We start from the raw sequence: 22,826 nt of genomic DNA, 5'->3' as shown, positions 1-22,826 counted from the left end.
AAGTTTAAAGCAGCATTCCAATATAAGGTATTAAACGCTTTGCCCTTTTCCTTTGTTCCTCTAAAGTCATGGTCTGTGTTTGGCTTGTGCTTATGGATAGAAAACTCTGAGGGTGGTGGTGGTGGTGGTGGTGGTGGTGGTGGTGGTGGTGGAGGAGGAGGAGGAGGGGGGCGGAGGAGGAGGAGGAGGAGGAGGAGGAGGAGGAGGAGGAGGAGGATGCTCCTAAGCACAGTGAAGCATGTCCGCTTCCTTTTTCTTGGAGAAGGTACTAGGGAACCCTTGCTTACGTGGCATGTCCTCTGCTTGGGCTGACCATGCTACAGAGCAGGATAACTCCCACTCTGTTCCCCAGTGTAGAGGAGAGGATGCCCTAGAAAATTCCATAAATTGGACTTTCCAACCGTGTTCAGGAGCCTGGGCTGGAATTTCATACGCAGGTGCCCGGTTCCTTAAGGCAACCAGAACATCAAGACCATAATTGTCCCCACCTTAAATTGTAACGATTTGATGAGTTGGCTACGGAACCAAGATTGGCACAAAATTAGTGGTCGATAAACGTTAGCCAACGCAATGATGTGTTTATTGAGTCACTTGGCCCCAGGCTCTTCTTGGAATAGAGGAGCAAGACCCTGTTCCTGCAACTAGAGAGGCTGAAGGGCTGTAGCTGAATGAATCATAAAGTATTAAAAAGTGCCCCCAGGAACTGCTTTTCTAGGAAAAGTTCCGTTGGCTGACTTCTAGTGTCCAGCCGGCCGGCTGTAATAGAGGGAGCCTGATTTAAGGTTTGGCCATGGTTCTTACTATTGCACTTCCTAACAGTGAAGGGGTTTCAGTCGGAACGGTGAATTGAGTTTTAAGCCCAAACAAAATTGTAAGTCACAGGAGCCAGAGGGTGAATGAAGGTCTGAGGAGCCTGGAGCTTCTGGTGCTCGCGCTCACAAAGCGGAAAACGGCTCTAGGCTCTTCCCGCAGTCTCCAGGTGAGAACCGCGGGAGGTTAGTCATCACTTACGGTGCAGATCCGAGAGCAACCGGATCCCCATCCCGCCCGCGCGCGCAGTCTAGGTGGCACGGATCTCTGCAGAGGCTCAGGAGCAGCTCCCCCAGGCAACAGTTCCACGTGGAGAGGAGGGAAAGTTTGCTTGCCTGAGACGTCCGGGCAGCAGACGGAAGCACCGGGCTGCAGCCTCGCGGTGGGCCCTGCAGCCAAGCCGGGAAAGCAAGCAACGCGGGGCCCCGCCACGGGACGCGCTCCCAGGCCCCCGCCCTGCGCACCCCACCCCCTTCCCGGGCCGCGCACGCAGCCAGCGGCCGCTGTCAGAAGTCGCCGGAGCCGCTACGGAGAAGCAGGGCCGACTTTGCACCCAGGACCCAGGGCCTCGGATTTCTCCGCCGGCCTTGGAGAAGCAGCCCGGCCTCCCCTCCCCGGCTGCAGAGCGGCGCGGGCTTGGCGGGACGTCCCGAGAAGGTCGGCGGCTTGTGGCCACGGCCCGGCCCGGCTCCGGCACGCCGAGGAGCAGAACCGGGGGCCGGCGTTCGCTCCCGCTCTGTCCCGGGCGCGCCGGAGTCGGGGCGGCTGCTCCGGCTGCAGCCTCGGGGACGCAGCCTTCCTCCGTCCAAGCTGCCCGCGCCTCTGGACCACTTCGCGCCGCTCCGGACGCTGGGGGCGAGCTTGCCCATCAGGTAGGGAAGGCTGCGGGGCTCCTTAGTCTTCGGCGGCTCGGGCGGGCGTGTTGCTGAAAGTTGATTTGAAATGCATCCAAGAGTGAGCCGGGCCAGTCGCGGCTCCTCCCTGAGGCGACTCCTTTGCTCCTGCAGACGTTCCCCGGCACTGGCCGACCGGCGGGAGCACCTCCCCGCGCGCCCCGCACGCCCACTCCCGAGCGCCCCCAAGCAGAGCGCAGCGCCAGGAGTACGGAAGCAGACGGGACGGTTTCCGAGTCCCTTACTCTGCCTCTCTCCGACCCAAGACAGGTGAGGGTCGAAACTGAGTGGTCGGGTCGAAACTGAGTGGTCAGGTCACGGGCTATCGGACCCAGACAGTCCCGTGCTCGGTCCTGGCTCCGAGAGGAGGCGCGCCCCCACCCCATCACACGCAGTAGCATAGTTCCTGTGAAGGGGTCCCCAGGGGCCACATTAGTATAGGATGGGGCGGAGTCGGTCTTGGAATGGGAAACCTGGGGACAGGGGTGGGGGTGGGGGTTAGGAGAACGCAGTTAGGGGGCGGAGGCCTAAGTACACAACGCGTTGACTTCAAGTGAAATCAGATCCGTCAGAGCAGTTCACGGTGGCTCTTCTTTCTCCTCCCACCCCACGTTTCCCTTGGCCGGACTCTACCCTCCAGGCTCATTCTTGTTGCCCTGGACACTCCTTCTGTCCTTTCCCAGGAGTGTGGCTACTGAGGGAGCAGAGTCCCAGAAGGCACGGAAGCTAGACGCATCCCTTTCCCGGCTCTACAGGTCCTCCAGGCTCAGCCCGAACATGTTGGACGGCCTGAAGATGGAGGAGAACTTTCAAAGTGCGATTGAGACTTCAGCCTCCTTTTCCTCTTTGCTGGGTAAGTGTTCAACTCGCTTCGTCCCGATGCATCCTCCTGCTGCCAGGCTGGGAGCTGAGGACGTAGCTCTCGGGTACCGGGTTAGGCGATCAGGCTAGCACCCTCTTTCTGCACGTAGCGGCGCCCACTCTCTGTCATTCCGTGTCCATCAGTCCTTTTGAGTCGTCCCTATCATTCAACCAGCAAACGTCCTCAGGCCTCAGGAGCTCAACTTTGAATTCCCCAAAGCCTTGTGGGGCGGGCGAGCATGTTCACAGGCGTTTGAGTGGCAAGTGATTAATAATACCCAAGACTGGATTTTTAATCATGGAGCTGATCGACGGCTCATAAATGCCACCGGTTTTTCAGAGGCCTATGGCTGAGCATGGACAGCAGAGGGCCGAGGCTCCTCCGGAGCGCCCAAGTTCTTCTCTTCCCCCACCAACTACAGCCCCAATTTAGTACTGGGTATGGCCCAGGGGCTTTTCCGGGCTGGTAGGCAGCGCTGCTCTGGGATTAGCTTGCGCGGCAGGGCCCTAGCCTGGTCTTTAATTAACTGAAGCCGGATCCCAGTTCCACAAGCCCGGTATCCCCCTACCCCCCAACCTAGCCACAGCGGAGGAGAAGATCAAGGGGTCCAGAAGAGTCTTCCAGAGCCAGGCCAGCAATTTTGCTTTAGCAGTGTCTCTCCAAATTTTGTTTTTGGTGTTTTCAATTTTGGGGGGAAAAGGAGTTTTTTTTTCTCTCTTTCATCCTTCTTTTCTTTCTTCCTTCCTCCTCTTTCTGCAGGAGAGATTTTTCTTTTGTCATATAAACCTCTTGCCTCTTTCCCTAACTCTAGAACTAATATAGAGTGGGTTGAAAATTTTCGATTGTAGAAATCATATGCAGAGAGACACCGCCAGCCAACCTCACCCCAACAGTCCAGAGGAAACGAAATCACGAAGCCCATGTTCCCCTTCCTCCAGCCCCCCTTTCGAAAATGCCAGGATCCTCTCTCTGGAGCAAGAAGATGTGGGGACTTAGGCGCATCGGGTTTAGTTCCGTGCGCCCTACGGACCCACGTTCACTCTAACACCGGGATGGCGGCCCGGCATGCTGAGACCAAGGAAACAGAAATTTACAATTGAGAATGACCGCGTTGCTTTCTCCAGCCTCTCTTGCCATCTTCCCACTCCATAAAACGACCTGTCCGGTTTACAAGCTGGCGGCTGTTCCCCAAAGCAGAAAGTGAGATTAGTGTAGTTGCGGTATGGAGGAGGACAAGCCCTTTGGGACATCCTGGACAAGAGTGTTCTTGTGGCGGCACAAGGGCTTTAAAAAATGGTTGTGAAAAGTGTCAACAAAGGCGGCCGAGTGTGTATGTGTGTTGGCGGACGGAGGGGCGGGGGCGGGGAAGCAGGCCCTCACTAGAACAGGATCCGGAGGGAAAAAGTCGAAAAGGTCAAGGGGTAGGGCAGAGAAGATTCCCAGACCGGACTAAGGTTTGTTCCTCCACGCTTCGCTTCTGAGCATAGGATATCCAGTACTCTGACCCGCACCCTTCGCAGGGTCTCTGCCTCAGCTTTATTTTTTCCCCATCTTGACATTTCCTAATTATAAAAAGCCACCTGCAATTTGCTCGCCAACCAAGACATGTGAGGGATTCACTACTTTGACCAGTGAATCTCTTACTTGGGGAGAGATGGTATTTTTCTGCACCCACGGATTTTTTTTTTTTTTTAAGAAAACAGAAAATGTTAATTTTCCTTTTAAAAATAAAACGCAGTTGCAAGCAGATTATTATTGATCATTTAAAAGTAGTCCAATGACACAAACATAGTGATTTAATGATTGATTAATGACGGCTTGAGAGTCCCGGGAGCACAAATTTATTTGCAATCTAATATTACAGGATGCATGAATGATAGTAGTGGTACCTGGGTCTGTCTAATAATTAAGGCCATTTATTGATTTCAGTTCCCTTTCTCGGTAGAACTTATACCTTGCTACTTAGTCTTTTTGTTTATTAGTAACGCCATTGCCGCTTGGTTTGATTTTTCCAAATATCTGATCATCAGGGGATCTTCCTGAGGGGATGCATGGCCGGAGGGGTGTGTGTGTGTGTAAATCTGTGGGCCTGATTCGATCGAGAGTGTTTCCCGGGGTTGGCTTGCGTACGTGGCTCATGGGCGAACGTCTGTTGCTGCTGTAGGCAGAGCGGTGAGCCCCAAGTCTGTCTGCGAAGGCTGTCAGCGGGTCATCTCGGACAGGTTTCTGCTGCGGCTCAACGACGGCTTCTGGCATGAGCAGTGCGTGCAGTGCGCCTCCTGCAAAGAGCCCCTGGAGACCACCTGCTTCTACCGGGACAAGAAGCTTTACTGCAAGTACCACTATGAGAAGTAAGTGCTTGCGTGGTCGCCGGAGCGCGCCCGCTCATCCGCACCGGTGTGCGCTGGGGACTGGGTCTTCCTGCGTCCACTTCGCCTTTCCGTGAGGCGTGGGAGGCGCCCGCAGGCTAGCCCGGTAAATCTCACAGGCCTTAGCGTTCGGTACACGCCCCAGGCTGCGGGGGATTTCATCTGTGCGCCCAGCCTGGGCGGGAGAGAGCCGCACTGCGTCATTTCATTTTGGTCGCGAATATACTTTTTAATTATTCCAAGTTCCTTAACCCTGGGCTTGGCCATTTCCAGATATCACTTTCTGTGGGTCTGGGACACCTTCAAGCTTAGTCCTGGGTTCACCGGAGAGCCCGGCGGACCACCAGTGTCCAGCGACCCCTTTCTATTCCATTTTAATCAAGTGTTTGCGCCGCTCTTGGGTTTGTGCTCAGCTGTAAGGCGGTATGGATCGGGAGGTTTCTGTCCCTTGGGCACATTTCTCGCCCTGGTTTGGGAAGTGGCTTTCCTGCTTCTTTTTGCGTTTCCAGTCATTCCCTCCTAAGGGTGTAGCAGACTCTGGGTCTGATGCTGCTAGGTCAGAGGGGGCCTGACCTACAGCCTCCTGCGGCGGCGTCTGCACCCAGTTCTAGACTAAGCAGGTTGTCTGACAGGCAGCGGGTTTGATTCTCTCCCCATCAGCATGCACAACTGAGAGGCTTGAAATGGAGCAAGTGGTTCATTTCCAATCTGGATTTCTGAAATGCCTCAGGGAGTGTGGTGTGGTGGGATGTTCTTATTCTCAAAGGAAAGGCCAGGAGGAGCCCTGCCGAGTAAGGAGAGGAAACTACTTTTCCTTGCAAAATTGGCCAATTCATAGGGACTTTGGATTCAAACAACTGTGGAGAGCCAGACGGGAAGAGAAGCGGCTTAGCGCTCGTCTGTTTTTGTGAACTAGGGCTGGCATTATGTTGACCGTGTCTGCAGGGGTGTGTACACGGAGGAAATGCAGTCTTTTCCACTAGTGAATGAAAGAAGACAGCCGCTATGTGGAGAGAGTCAGAGGACGATCGGTGTGTGTGAAACGGGGCTGCTGTAATTTCATTAAGAGGCACAGTGAAAAGGGTGTGTTAGAGAGATCAGAAATCACAGGGAAGAACAGAGGTTTCTTGTTGCCATATCATCTGGGCTGTCAGGTTTACTGGAAAAAAAAATGGACCAAGTTAGATAGACCTAGGAAACTTATCACCATCTACCCACCCCACCACCACTACCACCAAACAGAATACCCTTCTCTGCTACTCAGTATTCCTTTACTATACATAAAATGCTTGACTTTTACCCCAATTCGGAGAGAACACTAGGCCTTTCTGTAGTTTCAGAAATGCTTTACATTTTTTAAGAAGCTAAAAAAAAAAAAAAATAGGTACATGCTTGAGTTTATGCAAGTCGGACAATACAGAGGCCCAAAAAGAAGGGAAAACTTGCCCTGAGCATTATGGGAAACAGTTTTGAAAGAAGAAATGACGAAATGCCACTGTCTGTGCTGGTTTGTCTGGAGTCTGAGGAAAAAGTGTGATTTTTAGGTAATTAAGCGGATTTGGTCCATACAACTTCAAGTAGACAAAGGCTGGTGACCGATCGCCTTTTTTCCTCCTGCTTTTCATGGAAAGGTTTTGGTATTGTGTGGGCCCAATCTTTATCTTTCTGCTTATAGACTAGAGAAAGGTCTACATCCTTCAGGCACAACACTAGCCAATTCAAAAGTATTGGAGCTTAAGGGAGGATTTGGGTTGTGATTTTTCTATTCTGTTTGTTAAAAAAGAAAATCGTGAATCAGAGACAGCTTGAGGGTCAACACAGCTGCCTGGCCAGTCAAATCTCCTTTAAGGAAGTCAGCCTGTGTCAAGAGGAGAAGAAACAGTTGTTGTAAAGTACTTAGCACAACAATATCCCTTCCATTTCAGCCCTCCAGGTTTGGGGGGGTTTGGGCATCTTAGCTGAGAGGGTCCCTTCTCCCCTTCACAAAGCTGTTTTTGCGAAAAGAAAATTGCAGGGATCAACTCACCAGCTGTTGGCCAGAATCAAGATTTTTATAGAGGGTGTGAGCTACGTTATTCAAAGAGGTGTTGGTGTGACAGGGAATTTTTTTTTAATTTTAATTTAAAAATATTTACTGACACATGGATAGCCAAAATAAGTTTGCTGGGCACATTCTCAGAACAAGTCTGCCCAGCCCGTTTGAGATTCATGTATGCTTTTCTTGAATTCCTTCCTTCTTCTATTCCCCATCTCAATCCTGTTCTGCTCTCCACAAATCAGGCTTTTAATGTGCTTGGTACTCTTAACGGTATTAGGACTCTTGCTGTAGGAGAAAGTGAGGCAGTGGTCCCTGCCCCCAACTCTCTTTACATTTGGCTCAGGAAAAATTCCTTATTCAACAGGCTTTATGGAGCTTCTCTATGTAAAGTCCTGGTCTCGATGAGGAGAGATAATTAGAAAAATCTTGGAGCCTGGCTGCAGGAGGCTTCTAGCCTGGCAGGCTCGGCAGCTCCTTTGCCCCGACTATCAGACTATCAAGGGTTTCCTGAAAGCTTCCTTCACTGAGACAGGACTAGGTATTAACCAAAAGTTATCTGGAATGGCCACATGTGTATCTTGGAGGATACCACTCAGTTTGGGGGCAATAGCCGTGAAACTTGTGCTTCCCCTCTTTATTGCAATAGGAAAATAGTTCTGTCTCTCTGTCTCTCTTTCTCTCTCTGCATGTTGTGTCTGTTTTTTCAATACTTGCGTCCAAGATAAAGTAAATGGACAGAGAAAAGGAGATGTGTGTTAGATGCTAAGACAGCAATGGCGGTAAATTATAGAGCCTTTGACAGAAAAGTGGGTAGTAGACAGTACTTCAGTCCCCTACACTTGTAAAGTTCAAGTGCTGTTTCCGAAAATTGAAAGGGAAGGATATGTAGCTGCTGTTCACTCTCTGATGACCATCAAGAACATAGTTTTAACAGGAGGGGTTATCTATTGCATTTATTTCAGCCATTTGTATGCATTTCCAGATGTTGGGAAATTCTGAGTTTGCATTGGAATTATTACCTGTGTATCCTTGGTGTCAGGTCAGGTCTTCACTGACACGGAAGGGGACTTGTTGGGGGTGGTGGTAATAGGAACAGGAGAGAGACTGGGGAGGGTGTGTGTGTGTGTGTGTGTGTGTGTGTGTGTGTGTGTGTCTGTGACAGTAACTAGGATCGCTTGATACACGTATGGAATTGCAAAAGAACTGCTTCAACACAAGTTATTTCAAAAGCCCGAATTCCATTCTGTCAACTACTTGTTTTCGAGTTCACCATGTTAAACATCAACTTTTTTCTCATCAAAGAAACAGATTGATGGTGATGTCTTGGACAAGACTGCTCACTTAAAACCTTGGGATGCTTTACTAAGTGTTGGCCTCATCTACTCTAACACCCTCAGGAATACTTCACTTTTCAGTTATCCAAAACAAATAAGCATTCAAGGCCAGACTGTAGAATGGCGATTTTTGTGCACTCAGAAATCAAGAACTGGGAGTCACTTGCTGCTCGCGATGTCATCAAAGAAAAATAACCGGTTCTGTAACAAGACGTCACTGATGAAATTGATGAAACTGCTATGAGATACACCATTCGGAGTTGGGATAGGTGTGCATATTGCGGGAATGGATTCAATTTGCTCCAGCATTCCTGCAAGTTAGCAGACAACCAAATATTTTCCAGCCTGGAAGACTTCTATTTATGTAACTGTTGTTCCCTATTTAAGTGAGCCTTCTGTGATCCTGCTAGTTCAGAGTTTTCCCTGAACTGGTTCCAAACAAGCACTGTAGCCATGCTTCGGTCAGAGACAGAAGAGGCCGTGGGATCACAGAAACGTGGCAATGTGATAGATAATTGAGCCTTCTGGATGGCGTCCCACTTTTAAATCAAATTTATATTGCCTCTTTCATGTGCCTGGTGCCTCGTGGGTCAGGCAGGGCCTTCTCTCCTCACATATAAAGTTTATCATTATCACTTGGATTGTTTTGGACATCCTGGGGGCAGTGTGGGGTAGTATTGCTGTCATCAGAGCATCAGAGCTGTTCCCACAGCATGGGAACTCCCCACATGTCAGCAGATCGCAGCTTGGGGAAGCCTTTCCTCTGAGGGCCTACTCATGTTTTCTTCTTGGCCATTTGGAGTAGATCATCTGTCTGTCCAGAGAAAGGGGCAGATGTGGGGGGACATAGATGTCCCCCAATTACAATATTCTTTGTCTCTTTCTTTTGGCCTGGGGCTTGTCAGCTCCAGGTGAGGAAGACTTAGGCAATGTTCTTTGTTAGGACTGGTAGTGAACCCATTCTGCATTCTATCAAGGTGGTGCAGGAGGTGTGTATGGAAGAGTTAGTTTGTTTTGTTCTGTTGTTATTAATTATTATTACTGTGATATTACTTAGAGATCAAAGTTGGGCATGCAGTTCTTCATAAAAGGAACCCACAGATGAAATTGTAGAGGCCATTGTTAGAGTGCTGGTCCACATCACTTTTTGTTGGCCTGGCTTCTGGTACAATAAATAACGTTTAAGGAATATAAAAATCAAACACAGCTAGGCAATAATTTTTGTCTGCATTCAATTGTAGGGGTTTAGCTCACATTGAGAACAGTCCACAGTTATGGCTTTGTGGCTGTGTCTATACAACAGTATCTCTCTCTCTCTCTCTCTCTCTCTTTCTCTCTCTCTCTCTCTGTGTGTGTGTGTGTGTGTGTGTGTGTGTGTGTGTGTGTGTGTGTGTTTTAATTTTAGCAGATGATTGGAAATATTTCTTGCTTAGAGGTGATTTTTTTCCCCTTTTATTTGTATTGGTTCATAGAATCTAAGACTTAAAAATTGAAATTTGGTAGAGTAGGCACTGATAATGTTCTATTGGGGATGAACATGGCTATGGGCTTTTTAATTTTTATTTTAATGGAGCACACTGTGAAAGGTGACTTTTTCCAGACTGGTTGTACATATTGTAGAGTTCTGAGACCTTTGTCCTCCACATGGCTAGTATCACTCAGTAATTGACAAGAGCTTTTCCCATAGTTAATTATTTGTCTTGCATTTTATTTATAATGTTTGCATCAACCAATACTTATTCATATTACTGTTGCTTTTTAAAAATGTTATAAAGTTTTTTAGACATAATGATCTGACACTTTCTTTATTAAGAATATCTCCATTTATTTAATCATACCACCCCCAATAAATTTCTTGGGCTATAGTCTTTAAAACTGAGAAAATAAAGACTTTAAACTATCCATTGTATGAACAAAAAACTTAATAAACTCCTTAGAGCAGAAGTATATTACAAAATGTGACTATTGAACATTACCAAGGTCAAAGTAATCAATATCGAATCATGTGAACTGGATTATTAAGTGCAGTTGTATAATCATGGAAATAAATAATGGGAGATATAAAAACTATCACTTCTGTCTAGTTTTAAAGGAATTTTGGTGATATTAGTCTTGATGAAATTTTAATTTTGTTTTTACTAATTTTTAAATTAAAATTAAATCTCGGAGTCATTTCTTTTTTTAACATGTCTTTGCATCTTCAGCCTGGTTCTCTAGCAAAGTCCCTTCAGTATAGGATAAAGGGGGCCCCGGGCCATGTGGGATGTGGAGCCCCAAAGCAGAGGTTTCCCAGTGGGGAGCCCTACTCTCATCCTAACCTGGCTGAGAATGCTTTTGGGGAGCATACTTATATTTTCCTGAGAGTCCCTTGGGGCCTTAGGACAATGTTGTTGGTGGCTTTTAGAGACTCAGTCAGGGGAAGGTGATGACTTCCAGGACATCACAGGGCCACCCCACGTGCCCTTTTGAAAGGCCTGTTGTCCAGGATAGAGAGAGGGTCTCTTCTGGTGCTCTAGAGGACTTGCATGTTTTCACTTAGCCTCTTAGACTAGAATGACATGGAGCATTTAGTCCACAATTAGAATTAGTCGTGTTATCCCCAGCCAGTGTTGACTGCCGTTTTGTGTCTCCTTGTCATATCTTAAATGAAACCTATTCTGCCGTCTTGCAGACACCTCCCAAATGTCAAATTATTATTTTCATAAACCACAATGATCTGCCTTTATATTTTTAACCAAGATGAAATTAATAAGATTGCTATGGCCCTGGCATTAATTAGTAGGAGGATTAGCGCTGTGCCGCCTAAAATGGAGGCGTAAACACTGTAACCTTGCTACATGTTTGTTTTCACACTACTGAAAATAAATAAAATGAGACTTAGGGTAAGGATTAAGTTTCTCTTGGCTCTAGATAGCAGATGCGATTGGAATGCAGCAGAAACATTGAAGTATTAGGGAAGATATTATGTAAGGAATAAAATAAAACCTACATCCGTTCCCTACCCCATGGGTATGCTTGGCCTTGTCAACAATAGTCCCATCTGTGTAGTTAAAAAGGGATTAAAAAAATACACCTCTGTGCTGTTTTTCCTGGTGGTGAACAGGACAACCGAGTCTTTTGTAGAGCGTATCACTTGGCTGCCATGAGTGGATTAGACAGAACTTAATGAGACCTTGCAAGAGCTCCATCCTTGCACTATAATGATCTAACTGCTAAAAATACAAGGTAGACCATGCTTTTCCTTGTCCTGTAACTGGAGTCACATGGAAGAGTCTGGTCCCTTCCAACCTCTCTTCCAGAATTCCAGTTGGAGGATCCTATTTTTGGATAACAGCAACCATGTCTGCTTTTTCTGGCTCTTTGAGCCTCCAGTGTCCCTCCCTCTACACCATCATATTTGTGGTTTATCATTATCATCAATAACAGATGAGCTCTGAGGGATATCTGGCCACTGTGGATTGGACTGTGCTTTCTGACTGGTCTAATAAGTCCCATCCATATAAAAATATTGTAATCTTCTGGCCTCGCTAGGAATGGAGCACATGCTGTATCTATACTCATATCTGCCTCATCTTATTCTGCCTTTCATTCTTCGATGCCCCAAGGAGCTTTATTAACATGACTCTTGTAAGCATTATTGCTTAAACCCATCACTAAGTGCACCATTGCTCCCATCCTCTGCTGTCCCATAGACCCTAGTCTTTTCTTCTTCCCTCCCTCCCTCCTTTCTTCCCTCCCTCCCTCCTTCCCTCACTTCTTCTCTCTCTCTCCCCTCCCCTCTCCTCTCCTCTCTCCTCCTCTTCTTCTTCTCCTTCTCCTTCTCCCTCTCTCTCTCTCTCTCTGAATCTCTCTGTCCGTTTCTGAATCTCTCTGTGGGTATGCTCTATGCATGTATTTCTGTGTGTGCACATGTCTGTGCTGAGGCCAGAGATCCACAAGTGACTTGACTGCTCTTTGCCTTTAGTTTTTGAGACAGGGTCTCACTGAACTTGGAGCTTGCTGATTTGCTGGCCATGGCCAGTGAGTTGGATGCCCTTGTCTCTTGCTTTCCAACACTGGGGTTACAAATCTGTGCAGCTGCCCCCTGGCTTTTTACCTGTTTTCTGGGGATCTGAACTTAGGTTCCCCATGATTACTTGGCAAGTTCTTCACCCACTGAACTGTCTCCCCAAACTCCCAATTAGCCTTTTATTATATACAGTAGTCCTACCATGTAGCAACTCAGTTATTGAGTGGTACTTGACTTAGTAGCTGATCAGTGGACCTTTGTCTCAGGTTTACATAGTCCCATGACCACTACTCTTTGGGTGATCCTTGGGGAGCCCCCAAAATTTTTCTGACTATGCTGGCTCTTAGTAGATGTGAGGCTGTGTCCTGCATTTTGATGAGTCAGAGATGTGACATCAGTAAAATGGGAGAATTTGTCACTTGCCAGAAAGATTGGCCAGCATCATGGTAGGACGTCAGTGTATCGCTCATTTCCAAAGCTGTTGTTCCTCTGGATACCTCTGTCTTCTTGTGGTGCTGGGGACTGAGCCTAGTCCTATGCATGCTAGGCGAGGGTGGGGGGGTGGGGGGTGGGGGGTGGGGTGGGGGTGGGGGGGTGGGAGGGTGGGCACTGTGCCACTGGCTTGAGGTCCAGCTTACTTTCGCATCTCTCCCTCAGGGAGGGTCCTCTCCAGCAGCTCTGTTAACCCAGGTTTTGAAGCTGCATGAAAAGCTCTTTGGAGAAGTTTTCTGTCCTCACCCCCTCCCACCCTCCCTTCCTTTCAGTCCACTCCCAGGGACTCACAACCCTTGCTATCAAGCCTCAGGAGCCTTTAAAAGGATTTCTCAAAACAAAACAAAACAAAACACCCCCTCCTGAACTCAAGATTAGCCACTTAAGCTCATTAAAGTTCCCCTAAATACTAAAATGTTGGGCTCCTGGGGGCTGTCCCCCCAAACCATATTTTCCTTCTTAACATTGTTGTCATTCACTGTGCAGCGGATTAAGGCCAGCTCCCTCTGGGCCCAGAAATGTCCCCTCACTCTCAGCAGGAGAGTCCCAATATGTCTTTGTTTGAGCTCCAGGACAGCCTGAGCCCGAGGGGCCACTGACGTTGGCACAGCTCAGACTCTCCAACTTTAGGGCAGAGGAGTTTATGTCTCTCCTCAGAAAGGGGCCCAGAAAGTGACTGGGCAGCCAGGAAGGTAGCAAAGCTTGTCATTGTTCAGAAGCCCACGTCAGTCACCTGGTCCTATACCAGTCCCTGGACATAACTAGGGATGGAAAAGCTCTCTGGCGGCCTGGCGTGTGGAGCCCTCTTTTGTTCGTAATTGGCAGGATTGTGATAGGTGTTTTGCCTGGGATCACACAGCAGCGCTAGACCCACCCCCAGTGCATGTCCCAGGCATTCCTGACTCATCTCAGCCACGGGTGGATGTTTATGGCCCCACTTGCCTTGCCTGCTACCCAGAGCATGTCTTCAGCAGCATCGTCTCCAGTAGGTCCTCAAGCTGGCTCTGGGGGAGCTAGTTTTCTGGTTGTGGCGGTGGAACAAATCCCTTTTAACATAATCATCTAGAGTTCCCTCCCGGCTGCTCTGGGTCCTCTTCTTTCTCCTCTTGGCGGCCTTCACAGTACAAGGCCAGCAGGGATTCCCTACATGCTTGTGGCCCTGGTAGGGAGAGCCAATATCTTCACAGGGATATGGGCACAGTTGTTAGTGCCAGAGGGTAGACTTTAAAAACCCAGAAGGGAAGAACACCTCAGGAAACCCTTTCTTGACCTGGGGTTTGCTGGGCTCCTACATTACACCTTCCTCCAGAACTCTGCTCATCCTACATGCCTGGATTCAGCCACAGTCTTTTAAAGCAACGTTTTGCTAGCCTTCTGCTCTAAACCCATCTTGAGACTTCCTACATTCCAAATTACCCTATGCATGGGCTAGAGATTCCTTACTGCCGAACTATGAAAGGTGTTATTATATCATTCACATTGGGATGCAACTGGACTATTCTTTTGAAGATGCTTTTTACTTGGAATGGTGTTGAGTCAAGAATGATCATCCTGTGTTGGAATTTTAGACTCTAGGATGGAGCAGTAACAGAGGAGATAATTTTGCACAAAAGGAACATGGCACGCCACAGGAGCCTCCCTGCTCGTCTGTGTACCATGCTGCCTGTACTTATGCACACACTCATTTTCTTTTGGGCTTTATTTTGTCTGTGCTTAATTATTGGTTGGGCCGTTCCATTTCAATAGTCTGCATCCCCAGATGAGAGCAGCATACAGGTGGGTGTGAATGGTTTGGGCACTTCATGTTTCCCTCCAAAACTGGAAAAGTAATTGTAATCATTTGTCTTATTGTTCAGAGATGTTCTGGGTACATCTGACTCATCTGTCCAAAGGCATAAAATAACGGAAAACCCGGAGGAGAGCTGCTTACTGGTTTGCTCACCTGGCTTGAAGACTCTCTTTCCCTCCTTTCTTCCCTCCCTTCCTAAAAAATATTTATTTTTATGTGTATAATTTTTTTCATGTTACAGCTATGTACTACTTGTGTGCAGTACCCACAGAAGCCAGGAGAGGGCACCAGATCCTCTGGAACTGGAGTTACAGGTGGCTGTTAGTGGCCATGTGGGTGCAAGGAATCAACCCAGGCCCTCTGGAAGAGCAGCCAGGACAGTTAACTGTTGAGTTATCTCTCCAGCCCCTTAGCTAGCTTTCTTATACAGCCCAGGCCCACTTGCCTGGGGAAAGCACTGCTTACAGTGGGCTGAGCCTTCTCATATTAGTTAACAATCAAGAAAATGCACCCTAGTCATGCCTCCAAACCAGTCTATTGAAGGCAATTCCGTAACTGAGGTTTCCACTTCCCAGGTGACTATCGTTTGTGTTAAGTTGGCAAAAACTAACCAGCATAGGGTTATTATAAGAATTAAGACATCAATTTAAAAGGCCTTTTGGTAAACCATAGACTACTGTATAGGACTGTGTATCAAGGTTGCTGGGTTTTGTATGAATAAATATCTAAATATATTCTTTGGAGCTGCATACATCCCAAGATCATGTGGCTGTTAGGAGCAGAGTCTTAGGGGTCAGCGTGTCTGGTATCACATCCTTGCTGGGTTGCACATCAGCTGTTTTCTTGGCAGGGGTTCACTTGTTCTGTGCCTATTTCTTCTTTCTAAAATGGAGTGATAACACACCCTGCCTCCTTGGGTCATTTTGGTTTAATATTTCTAAAGCATGTAGACCTATGCTTGGCTCACAGAAAAATGCCACAAAGAATTCTATTGGCTAACAATTTATCTTCTTTCAAATTTCAAAGAATCTTCATATGTATTTGGGAATGGATCCTTTACAACAGTGAATAAGAATGACCCAGGAGAAGGTTTTGGTTGAGCCTTGGCTCACCAAGGCTCACAGAATTTGTTCAAGTCATGCTATGGGTAGAGAGAAAAGCTGGGATGCTGTCCCCAGACAGTGACCCTGGTTCGATGGCCTTTCCACGAAATCACGCCATCTGCTGCTTGGACTCTGGTGTTCACACCCCGGTGAGATCACAATTCTCAGTGTGTCTATTTGAACAAGCTCTTGGAAAACACGTCCCCACCTGCTGGATTCCTGTGCTTCCAGGCCGCCTTCCGAAGGCAGCTGTCGTAGCGCTCTGTGGTTTTTCAAAAACAGTTTTGTTTTGTTTTGTTTTTAATTTGGCTATTGCCTAAATGTTTGTATGTATGGAAGCTTCTGGAATATGCTCATCACTTCTGCTCATCAAACTACTCCACAAACACAAAACCACCCTAGCCCATCCTTTTCCTGGATCATGCTGTCTGTACTAATCTTTAATGTCATTTGGCATAGCTGTTCCTCCCCCCTGCCCCCCGGAAGAAGGAAGAACAACAGAAAGTAACCAGCATCCCTCTCCCTTCTCCCCAGTCCTCAGGGCTTGCAAGGGTGACTTTTGTTCTGTGAGCCTGTCCGCACATTTGGCGGCAGAACTGTTAAATTCCAGATCCAGCGGCTTCCACTGGGACCACGCAGCAGCTGTCCATCCATCCCTCAGATAACCCCTTTCCAAGTTTCCTTCTTCATGGTGTCGCATTTCTCAAACAAGTTTCAGCCACAGCTAGAAAAGATCCCATAGTGTCCCGCTGAGGCCGATTTCTAGAATCAGTGACATCTGTCTTGTTTGGGGGAAGCCACTTGGCTAGGCTGATCTAAACATGATCCTGCAATGTTGGTTGTCTAAGAAACCACATATTCCTGTATTGTGTTATTTCTGTCACCATAGCCAAGGCTTTTGGTTCCCTTAAAACTGGTTCCAGTCAATTTTAGAGAAACTAAGCGTGTACATGCTTTCAGTCTTTGTAAATGGGTGTTTAAGACAATGAACCTGCAAGTGGTACACGGGCAGTTGGAATGCACCTTATTTCGTTGTGGGTAGATTTCTCAAATTTGAGATTCGATGTACTCCAACAGTTGGTTCATTAACGAAACCACTCATTTAATCAAATAGGTAGGTCCTTAGAAGTAAATGAAACAAAACACAGATGCATTACCACAGACTATTGAGAAATGCAAATTAAGCAGCATTATGGTCGAAGAGCAAGCCCAGCTTATGTAAGTCCCTGTGTTCTATTATGGGAGACTTATAATCTTCAGTGTTTGTCACAATTTTAAATATTTATAAATATCTACAAATAGTTTCAGAGTCCCTGTCACTATATCTCAAGACATACGAGGGAAAGGAACTTTGTTTTAACCCATTGTCTCTATTATCTTGTACAGTACTAAAGACATGTTGGTACATTTATTGATAAGTGACTTGCTTAGCAGTATTGACAAGGCTTTATGGAGAGCTGACAGTAACTGGCTCTTCAGGAGTGGATGGGCATGTAGTTCAGGGAAGAGTGTGGGTTCCAGTACTTGCCAATCATGGGGGATGGTGGTAAACACACTGTCAAATACAGTGGAGGTTGGGCTGGTGGTGGGCTGTAAAAAATAGTACCAAGCAGTGAGGAGTATTATGTAACATGTGAAGGATTTTCAACTTTGTCCTATGGTTAGCAAGCAACCAGCAAGGTTTTCTCTCTGCAGTAAAAAGATGTGGCCCCCATTTTCCAGAAAAGTAATTCTGGTGGCAATGTGGGGCACTAATAGGAGCTTTGGGAGAGACTGGTCAGCAGGACCAGTAAGGTAGTTTCTATAGACTGTGAGAGATGTCAAGGATACAAACCAAGGAGGAGGCATTGGAGATAGAGAGCATACACACAATCCAGAATATTCCTGATATAAGACTAGTTAAACTTAATGGCTTTGAGAAAAGGGGTGTCAGCAAAGGAAGGTTGGGTGATGATATGGAAAGGGTGAGATGATAAAGGAGTCAAGAAGTGGAGCAGGAGTCCGGTGCCTGCAGAGGTGGGTAAGTGAGGATATGCTGAGTGAGCTACTGATGACTTTCAGCTGGATGTGTCCAGAAGGCAGATGTGAAAGGAGCTCTGGGAGGCAGCCTGGACACACATCCTTAGGATCCATTATCCTATCAGTGCTAAAAGGAGAGTGTCCAAGGGAAGCTGCATAGGCCAAGGAGAGGGCCAAAGACATGCTTTATGGAGCGCTCATTCAAAGAGTCTTGATCCAGGAAGAATCTCTTACAGGATGACATTCACAGAAGAGAACATCAAGGGAGCTGGGTTCTACAAATAGCACGCTTGTGGGGGAACTGGCAGGTGGCCATTTGTAACCTGGCAAAGAGTAGCTTGGTCAGAGCATAGCTTGAGGGTGGGGAAGAGGCAGGGCAGCATTTAGGAGGCTGCATGGTAAAAAGAAGCTGAAGAAACAGAGTAGGGCGATGTGGCAAAGTCTTGAGAAGATGGGTGGTGAGAGATGGGAGGGTCAAAAGATAGCATTTGGGGTGAAGAAAGGATGGGAGCAAGACACTTGCAAGTAGGGTAGTTTGAGTCCTCTTGATGGCAAAGGTGAGGTTGGCCTGGACAGGGTGGACACTACAGATCCAAGAGAAAGCAGAGCACCCATCTGCTATTGGAGATGCCTGAAGAAGGGTCAAGGACCATCCAGGGTGCAGGCTCTGCCTGCTTTGCTCTTTAGTAACCATTTATTCCTCGTTCTCTTTGTTACATTTCCCTTTTGATCAGCTAAAACTGATCAGCACTGGACTGAGGTCAGCAGAGTGGATCTGCTGTCCTCTACTTCTCAATGAAGCTTTCCATAGATTTCCCCTCCGGGTCTCCCGTGATTCAAGGACCTGTGGCTGGTAGCAGAGTGAGGACCCAGGCTGTTCCTTTCTTCATGTATCAGTTAAGCTTAATTTGTGTAAACCTCACTCATCTATCTGTAGTCCCTCTCTTTCTGCTCCCAATCCATGCAGAATTCTTGTTGGTGAGGATGTGGTTCCAGGCACACTATCCCATGTCTCATTTCCCAGGATAAATCTCAGAGCCTCTTCAGGCCAGAAACTAGTCAACTGTGCTTGAAAAAAGACACCACCTAAGGGCCTATCAATTGAAGATCTGCTTTCTGTGGCATTTGGAGATATCATAAAAGAAGGGAGTGGTGGATATGGACACACTCCTCCTTTCAGATTATAGCCTGGTGGCTTGGTCTCTTGACCTATATCACTATTTTATAGTCTTGTCTACTTGCTTGATGTGGTAGTCAGTCTACTGTTGCTATACCAAAACACCCTGGACTAGGAGTTTTATAAAGAAAAGAGGTTTACCTAGCTCTCAGTTTTGAAGGCAGAAAGTCTAAGATTGGGTGGTGTCATCTGTTTGGCCTCATGGTGGATGAAATCACAGTAGCAGAAGCATGTGCAGAGGAGATCACATACTGAGGCAGGAAGCCAAAGAGAGTCGGGTTGGCCTGTCCCCCTTGTGACAGCTTGCTCTCACAAGAATGGACTAGATCTTTGAGAGCCACATTCATGCCCTCTTAGGGCATGCCCAGAGACTTAGTACATTTTACTTGGTTACTTAGAGACTTTAATAAGTCTCACTTCTTAGAGGCCCTGCCAGCTCTCAGCATTACCATGTGGAGGATGCAGCCTTCAGCTAAAGCACCTTTGAGGAGCACATTAAAACCACAGGCAAACCCTAGCATTTGGCCACACACTTCCATCCCCATACTGGAGGCAAGAGTGATGGCATGGAGTATAATAGGTTTTCAGAGACAGTGAGCTGTATGCCACTCTGTCTTTGTCTTTGCTTTGGCTGGATGGACAAAACATTTAAACTCATTAGATGGTCCTATTACCCATCTATTTCACCACGAGTTCTCAGAGGTGTGAAGTATGGTACTCAATATTCACTGTTTAGACAGGGGTGAGGAAAGCTGTGTGTAGTTGGATGGGGATACTTAGGATGGAGAGCTTCTCAAACCTTATGACTCAGAGAAGAAAAATAGACAAGGACATAAGGGGCCAGACCTCTTAGCTTAGGAGGGAATGAAACTGAACCTCATCTTACCAAGGTCACTGAGTGCTCTCTAGTGGCTCTGCCTCTGTGACCAATAAATTCAGTGGACAATATACTAGTGATGGGTTATTTGATATCCCAGACATCTAGCTGATTCAAGGAATGAAGTTTTCTTTTCATCAACTGGTTGTTAGGGCTTCGTTTGGGCTGAGCTCAAGTGCTAGAAGGGAGATGTGGAGATCTATCTATAACACAAATTGCAATACTTAATGATGTATTATTTTTCAGTTTCCCCATTGACAGTTAAAGAGCAAGGGCCAAGTGGAATGTACTCTTTTAAATGGCAACATGGACACAGTGGGACTGTTGAAAAGCCATTAGTAGCTAACTCTAGTTAATATCAGCTCAGGTAATGCTGCCCATCACAGGCCGCTTTCCCCAGCTCAATTATTGAAGGATTAAAGGACTTCCCCTAATACACTCCTTTAAAAATTTAATGATGTTCAGTATTGCAGAGGTTCCGTATTGTACTGTTTAAGGTGAAGTGATTTCAGCTTCGCCTCGACATTGCTGGCTAATCAGAGAGGAAGACGCCTTCAGAGCTCAGGTTCCCTGTTTTATGATAAGACTCACCATCCATAAAGTCATACGCTGCAGAGTCCAGGGAGCTCATGTCACTGCCTCTGCCAGATTGTGATAACTTCTGCCGACAGTATGTTGGGAGAAGCTCTCGGGCAGCTGGCCTTCCAATTGGGGTGCTATCCGTTGGGGTAGTACCCATTCTTCCTAGAGATGAAGCACGTTTTTAGAAGACACTGGTGGCAAGTGGTATGTCAAGGCCTTAGTTTGATGCTGTCATTGTATGAAAAGTCACTTGCAGGCACTTACAGCTTCCTTCAAAGGGAAACATGGACCCTGAGTTGCCCTTCCAGAGTTTATGAACACACAGACTTGGGCACATACCTAGGCACACTTTGTCCCCTTGTATGCCCAATTTGATAGATAGAAAGTCTGAGTGCAGCTTGTTTCTAGGAAACCAAGTCACTAATTCTTGTGGCCCAAGCCATAGATTCACCAGCACCGAGGGATGAGTCATTCATAAGGAAGCTTAAAATTCAAAAACATCGGCATACAATGAGTGTTCTGAAAATCCAGGCCTGTACTGTGGTGGCCAGAAAAGCACACTGGGGAATGCTGTGACACCTGCCTGGAGCTTCCTAGCTAGGTGACGTCCATCTTACCAAGTGTCCATGATGCAAGGCGAGGCACCGACAGCCTTCTGAAAGTCATTCAGCTTTCAGAAATCCTAGTGTCTAAGGATCATTCCTAGTTTCAAAACTCAATTTGCAACAGGACCTACTGTTTGCCTGTTGGCTCCTTGTTTGACTATTCTGAAGTTGGAGTTTAGATTAGGAATATATATATATATTTAACACACACACATACATATTAAAATCTCCCTCTCTAAAACGAGAAATTATCTTCAGTCTTGTCTTTCCTCTTTGTTCTGAAATCAGCACTTCATTACAGATACTGTGATATTTAAAGTAAGATTTAGAATAATGGCCGTACCCTTGGTTTTGACCAGCCTGGACGATAACCTCACTCATCTTCTATTTAGCTAAAATTCATTGATCGTTTGTGATGTTCTAGGCATAGGCATTGCTATAGATACTTACTTGGACTACAGCATTGAACAGAGAATCCCTGACCTTGTGGAGTTCATACTCAAGACAGGGAGAAAGATAATAAAGAAAGGCTTCTCCCCAGGCAACCACATGCTGGACTCCTATTCATGTGTTTGCTCAAATATCCTCCTTTCTCTGTTCCCACCTCTGTTCATTGTTACGTTCCCTCTTCCCCGATGGCTTCTCTGTATGTCCTCTTTCCCAAGACCACCATCTAGCGTGTGCTGTGCTTACTTCTTCCATTTGACATTGTATTGTCTGCTCCATAAGACTGCAAGCTCCACTAGCATGGGTCATTGCCTCCTTTTCGGTTGCGATGCCTGGACCATCACAGGCACTCGGTGATTGTTTTGTAAGGTCTGGAGGAACTGAGCAAGGGGGTGAATACAAGTGGGACTGGTGGGATGAGTCTAGGATAGTCTACCTGAGCTGGTGTGTGGCAGTGCCTTGTGCTGAGGTGGTGAGGGTAATGAAGGAGTGGTGTAGTTTGAGGGGTAGATGGCAGCAAGGTTTTTGTTTTGTTTTTGCCGAGGAGGGGTCATGGGTAAGGTATTCCGCTCATAAGCTGCATTGTTCTTTGTGAAAAGAATCATGTAAGTGAAAACCCAGCAGTACTGATATTTGGAAACTCTTTGGAATGGTTTGGAAACTGAATTTTGCTTCAGGATCTCCTTTAATCCCTTGAGTTACTTTATAGAAACTGTGTACGTGTACGTGTGTGTGTGTGTGTGTGTGTGTGTGTGTGTGTGTGTGTGTGTGTGTGTATGTTTCTCAGGGCCCATAGATTTCTGTCAGACCCAGAGGGAGTCACCTGTGATCCCTAAATGTTTAAAAGCAGTGATCCAGGGGTTGGAGAGAGGGCCCCATGGTTAAGAGAACTCACTGTCCTTGCTGAGGACTTGAGTTCCTCCATTCCCAGCACTGAGGCCAGGAGCTCACCATCGCCTATAAACTCCAGCTCCATGAGATTTGATGCCATTTTCTGGTTTCCTCAGGCACCTGCACACATACATACACAAAAATAAATAAATGAACATTTAAAAAGAGCTAGTGATTTGCATGCATATTCACTGTAGCAGGGTCCCCAGCAGCTAAGATACACATGAAGCCTCGCTGTCCACCCGCAGGAGAATGCAAAAGGAAACATGTGATCTAGACACAGAGCTTTGTTCACCTGTCAAGAAGAGCGAAACTAGTTGAGTGTGCTGTCTCCTGCCTGTCATCCCGGAGTCTGAGAGGCTGAAACATGAAGGTGATTGTGAACTTGAGGCTAGTTTGGGCTATGCAGTGGGTTCTGGGTCAGCCTGGGTTACAATGTGAGAGATTGTGTAGAATGAAAGAAATTACATCATTTTTAGGAGAATGGGTAGAAGTGTTTGTAAGTCATTATGTTGGATGAAATAAGCCT

At 46.9% G+C, this 22,826-nt stretch overlaps 1 protein-coding gene across 2 annotated transcripts in view; it reads left to right on the top strand.

Moving 5' to 3' along the window:
• The first annotated feature begins 1,324 nt into the window (after positions 1 to 1,324).
• Positions 1,325 to 22,826, top strand: part of Lmx1a (LIM homeobox transcription factor 1 alpha) — a 142,750-nt gene continuing 121,248 nt past the window's right edge. Inside the window, exons 1-3 of one of the 2 annotated variants that reach the window (XM_036202778.1) lie at positions 1,325 to 1,682; positions 2,459 to 2,556; positions 4,730 to 4,916. In XM_036202778.1, the coding sequence (XP_036058671.1) occupies positions 2,481 to 2,556; positions 4,730 to 4,916 (263 nt within the window). In that variant the 5' untranslated portion in view covers positions 1,325 to 1,682; positions 2,459 to 2,480. Of the gene's footprint in view, positions 1,683 to 1,829; positions 1,974 to 2,458; positions 2,557 to 4,729; positions 4,917 to 22,826 lie in introns of those variants that run through there. The other variant, XM_036202777.1, reaches the window with a different exon arrangement.

The sequence above is a fragment of the Onychomys torridus genome, chromosome 11, assembly GCF_903995425.1.
Source record: "Onychomys torridus chromosome 11, mOncTor1.1, whole genome shotgun sequence".
Classification (NCBI taxonomy): domain Eukaryota; kingdom Metazoa; phylum Chordata; class Mammalia; order Rodentia; family Cricetidae; genus Onychomys; species Onychomys torridus.
Note: the sequence above shows the minus strand (reverse complement) of the source record. Positions and strands in the feature narration are given on the sequence as shown.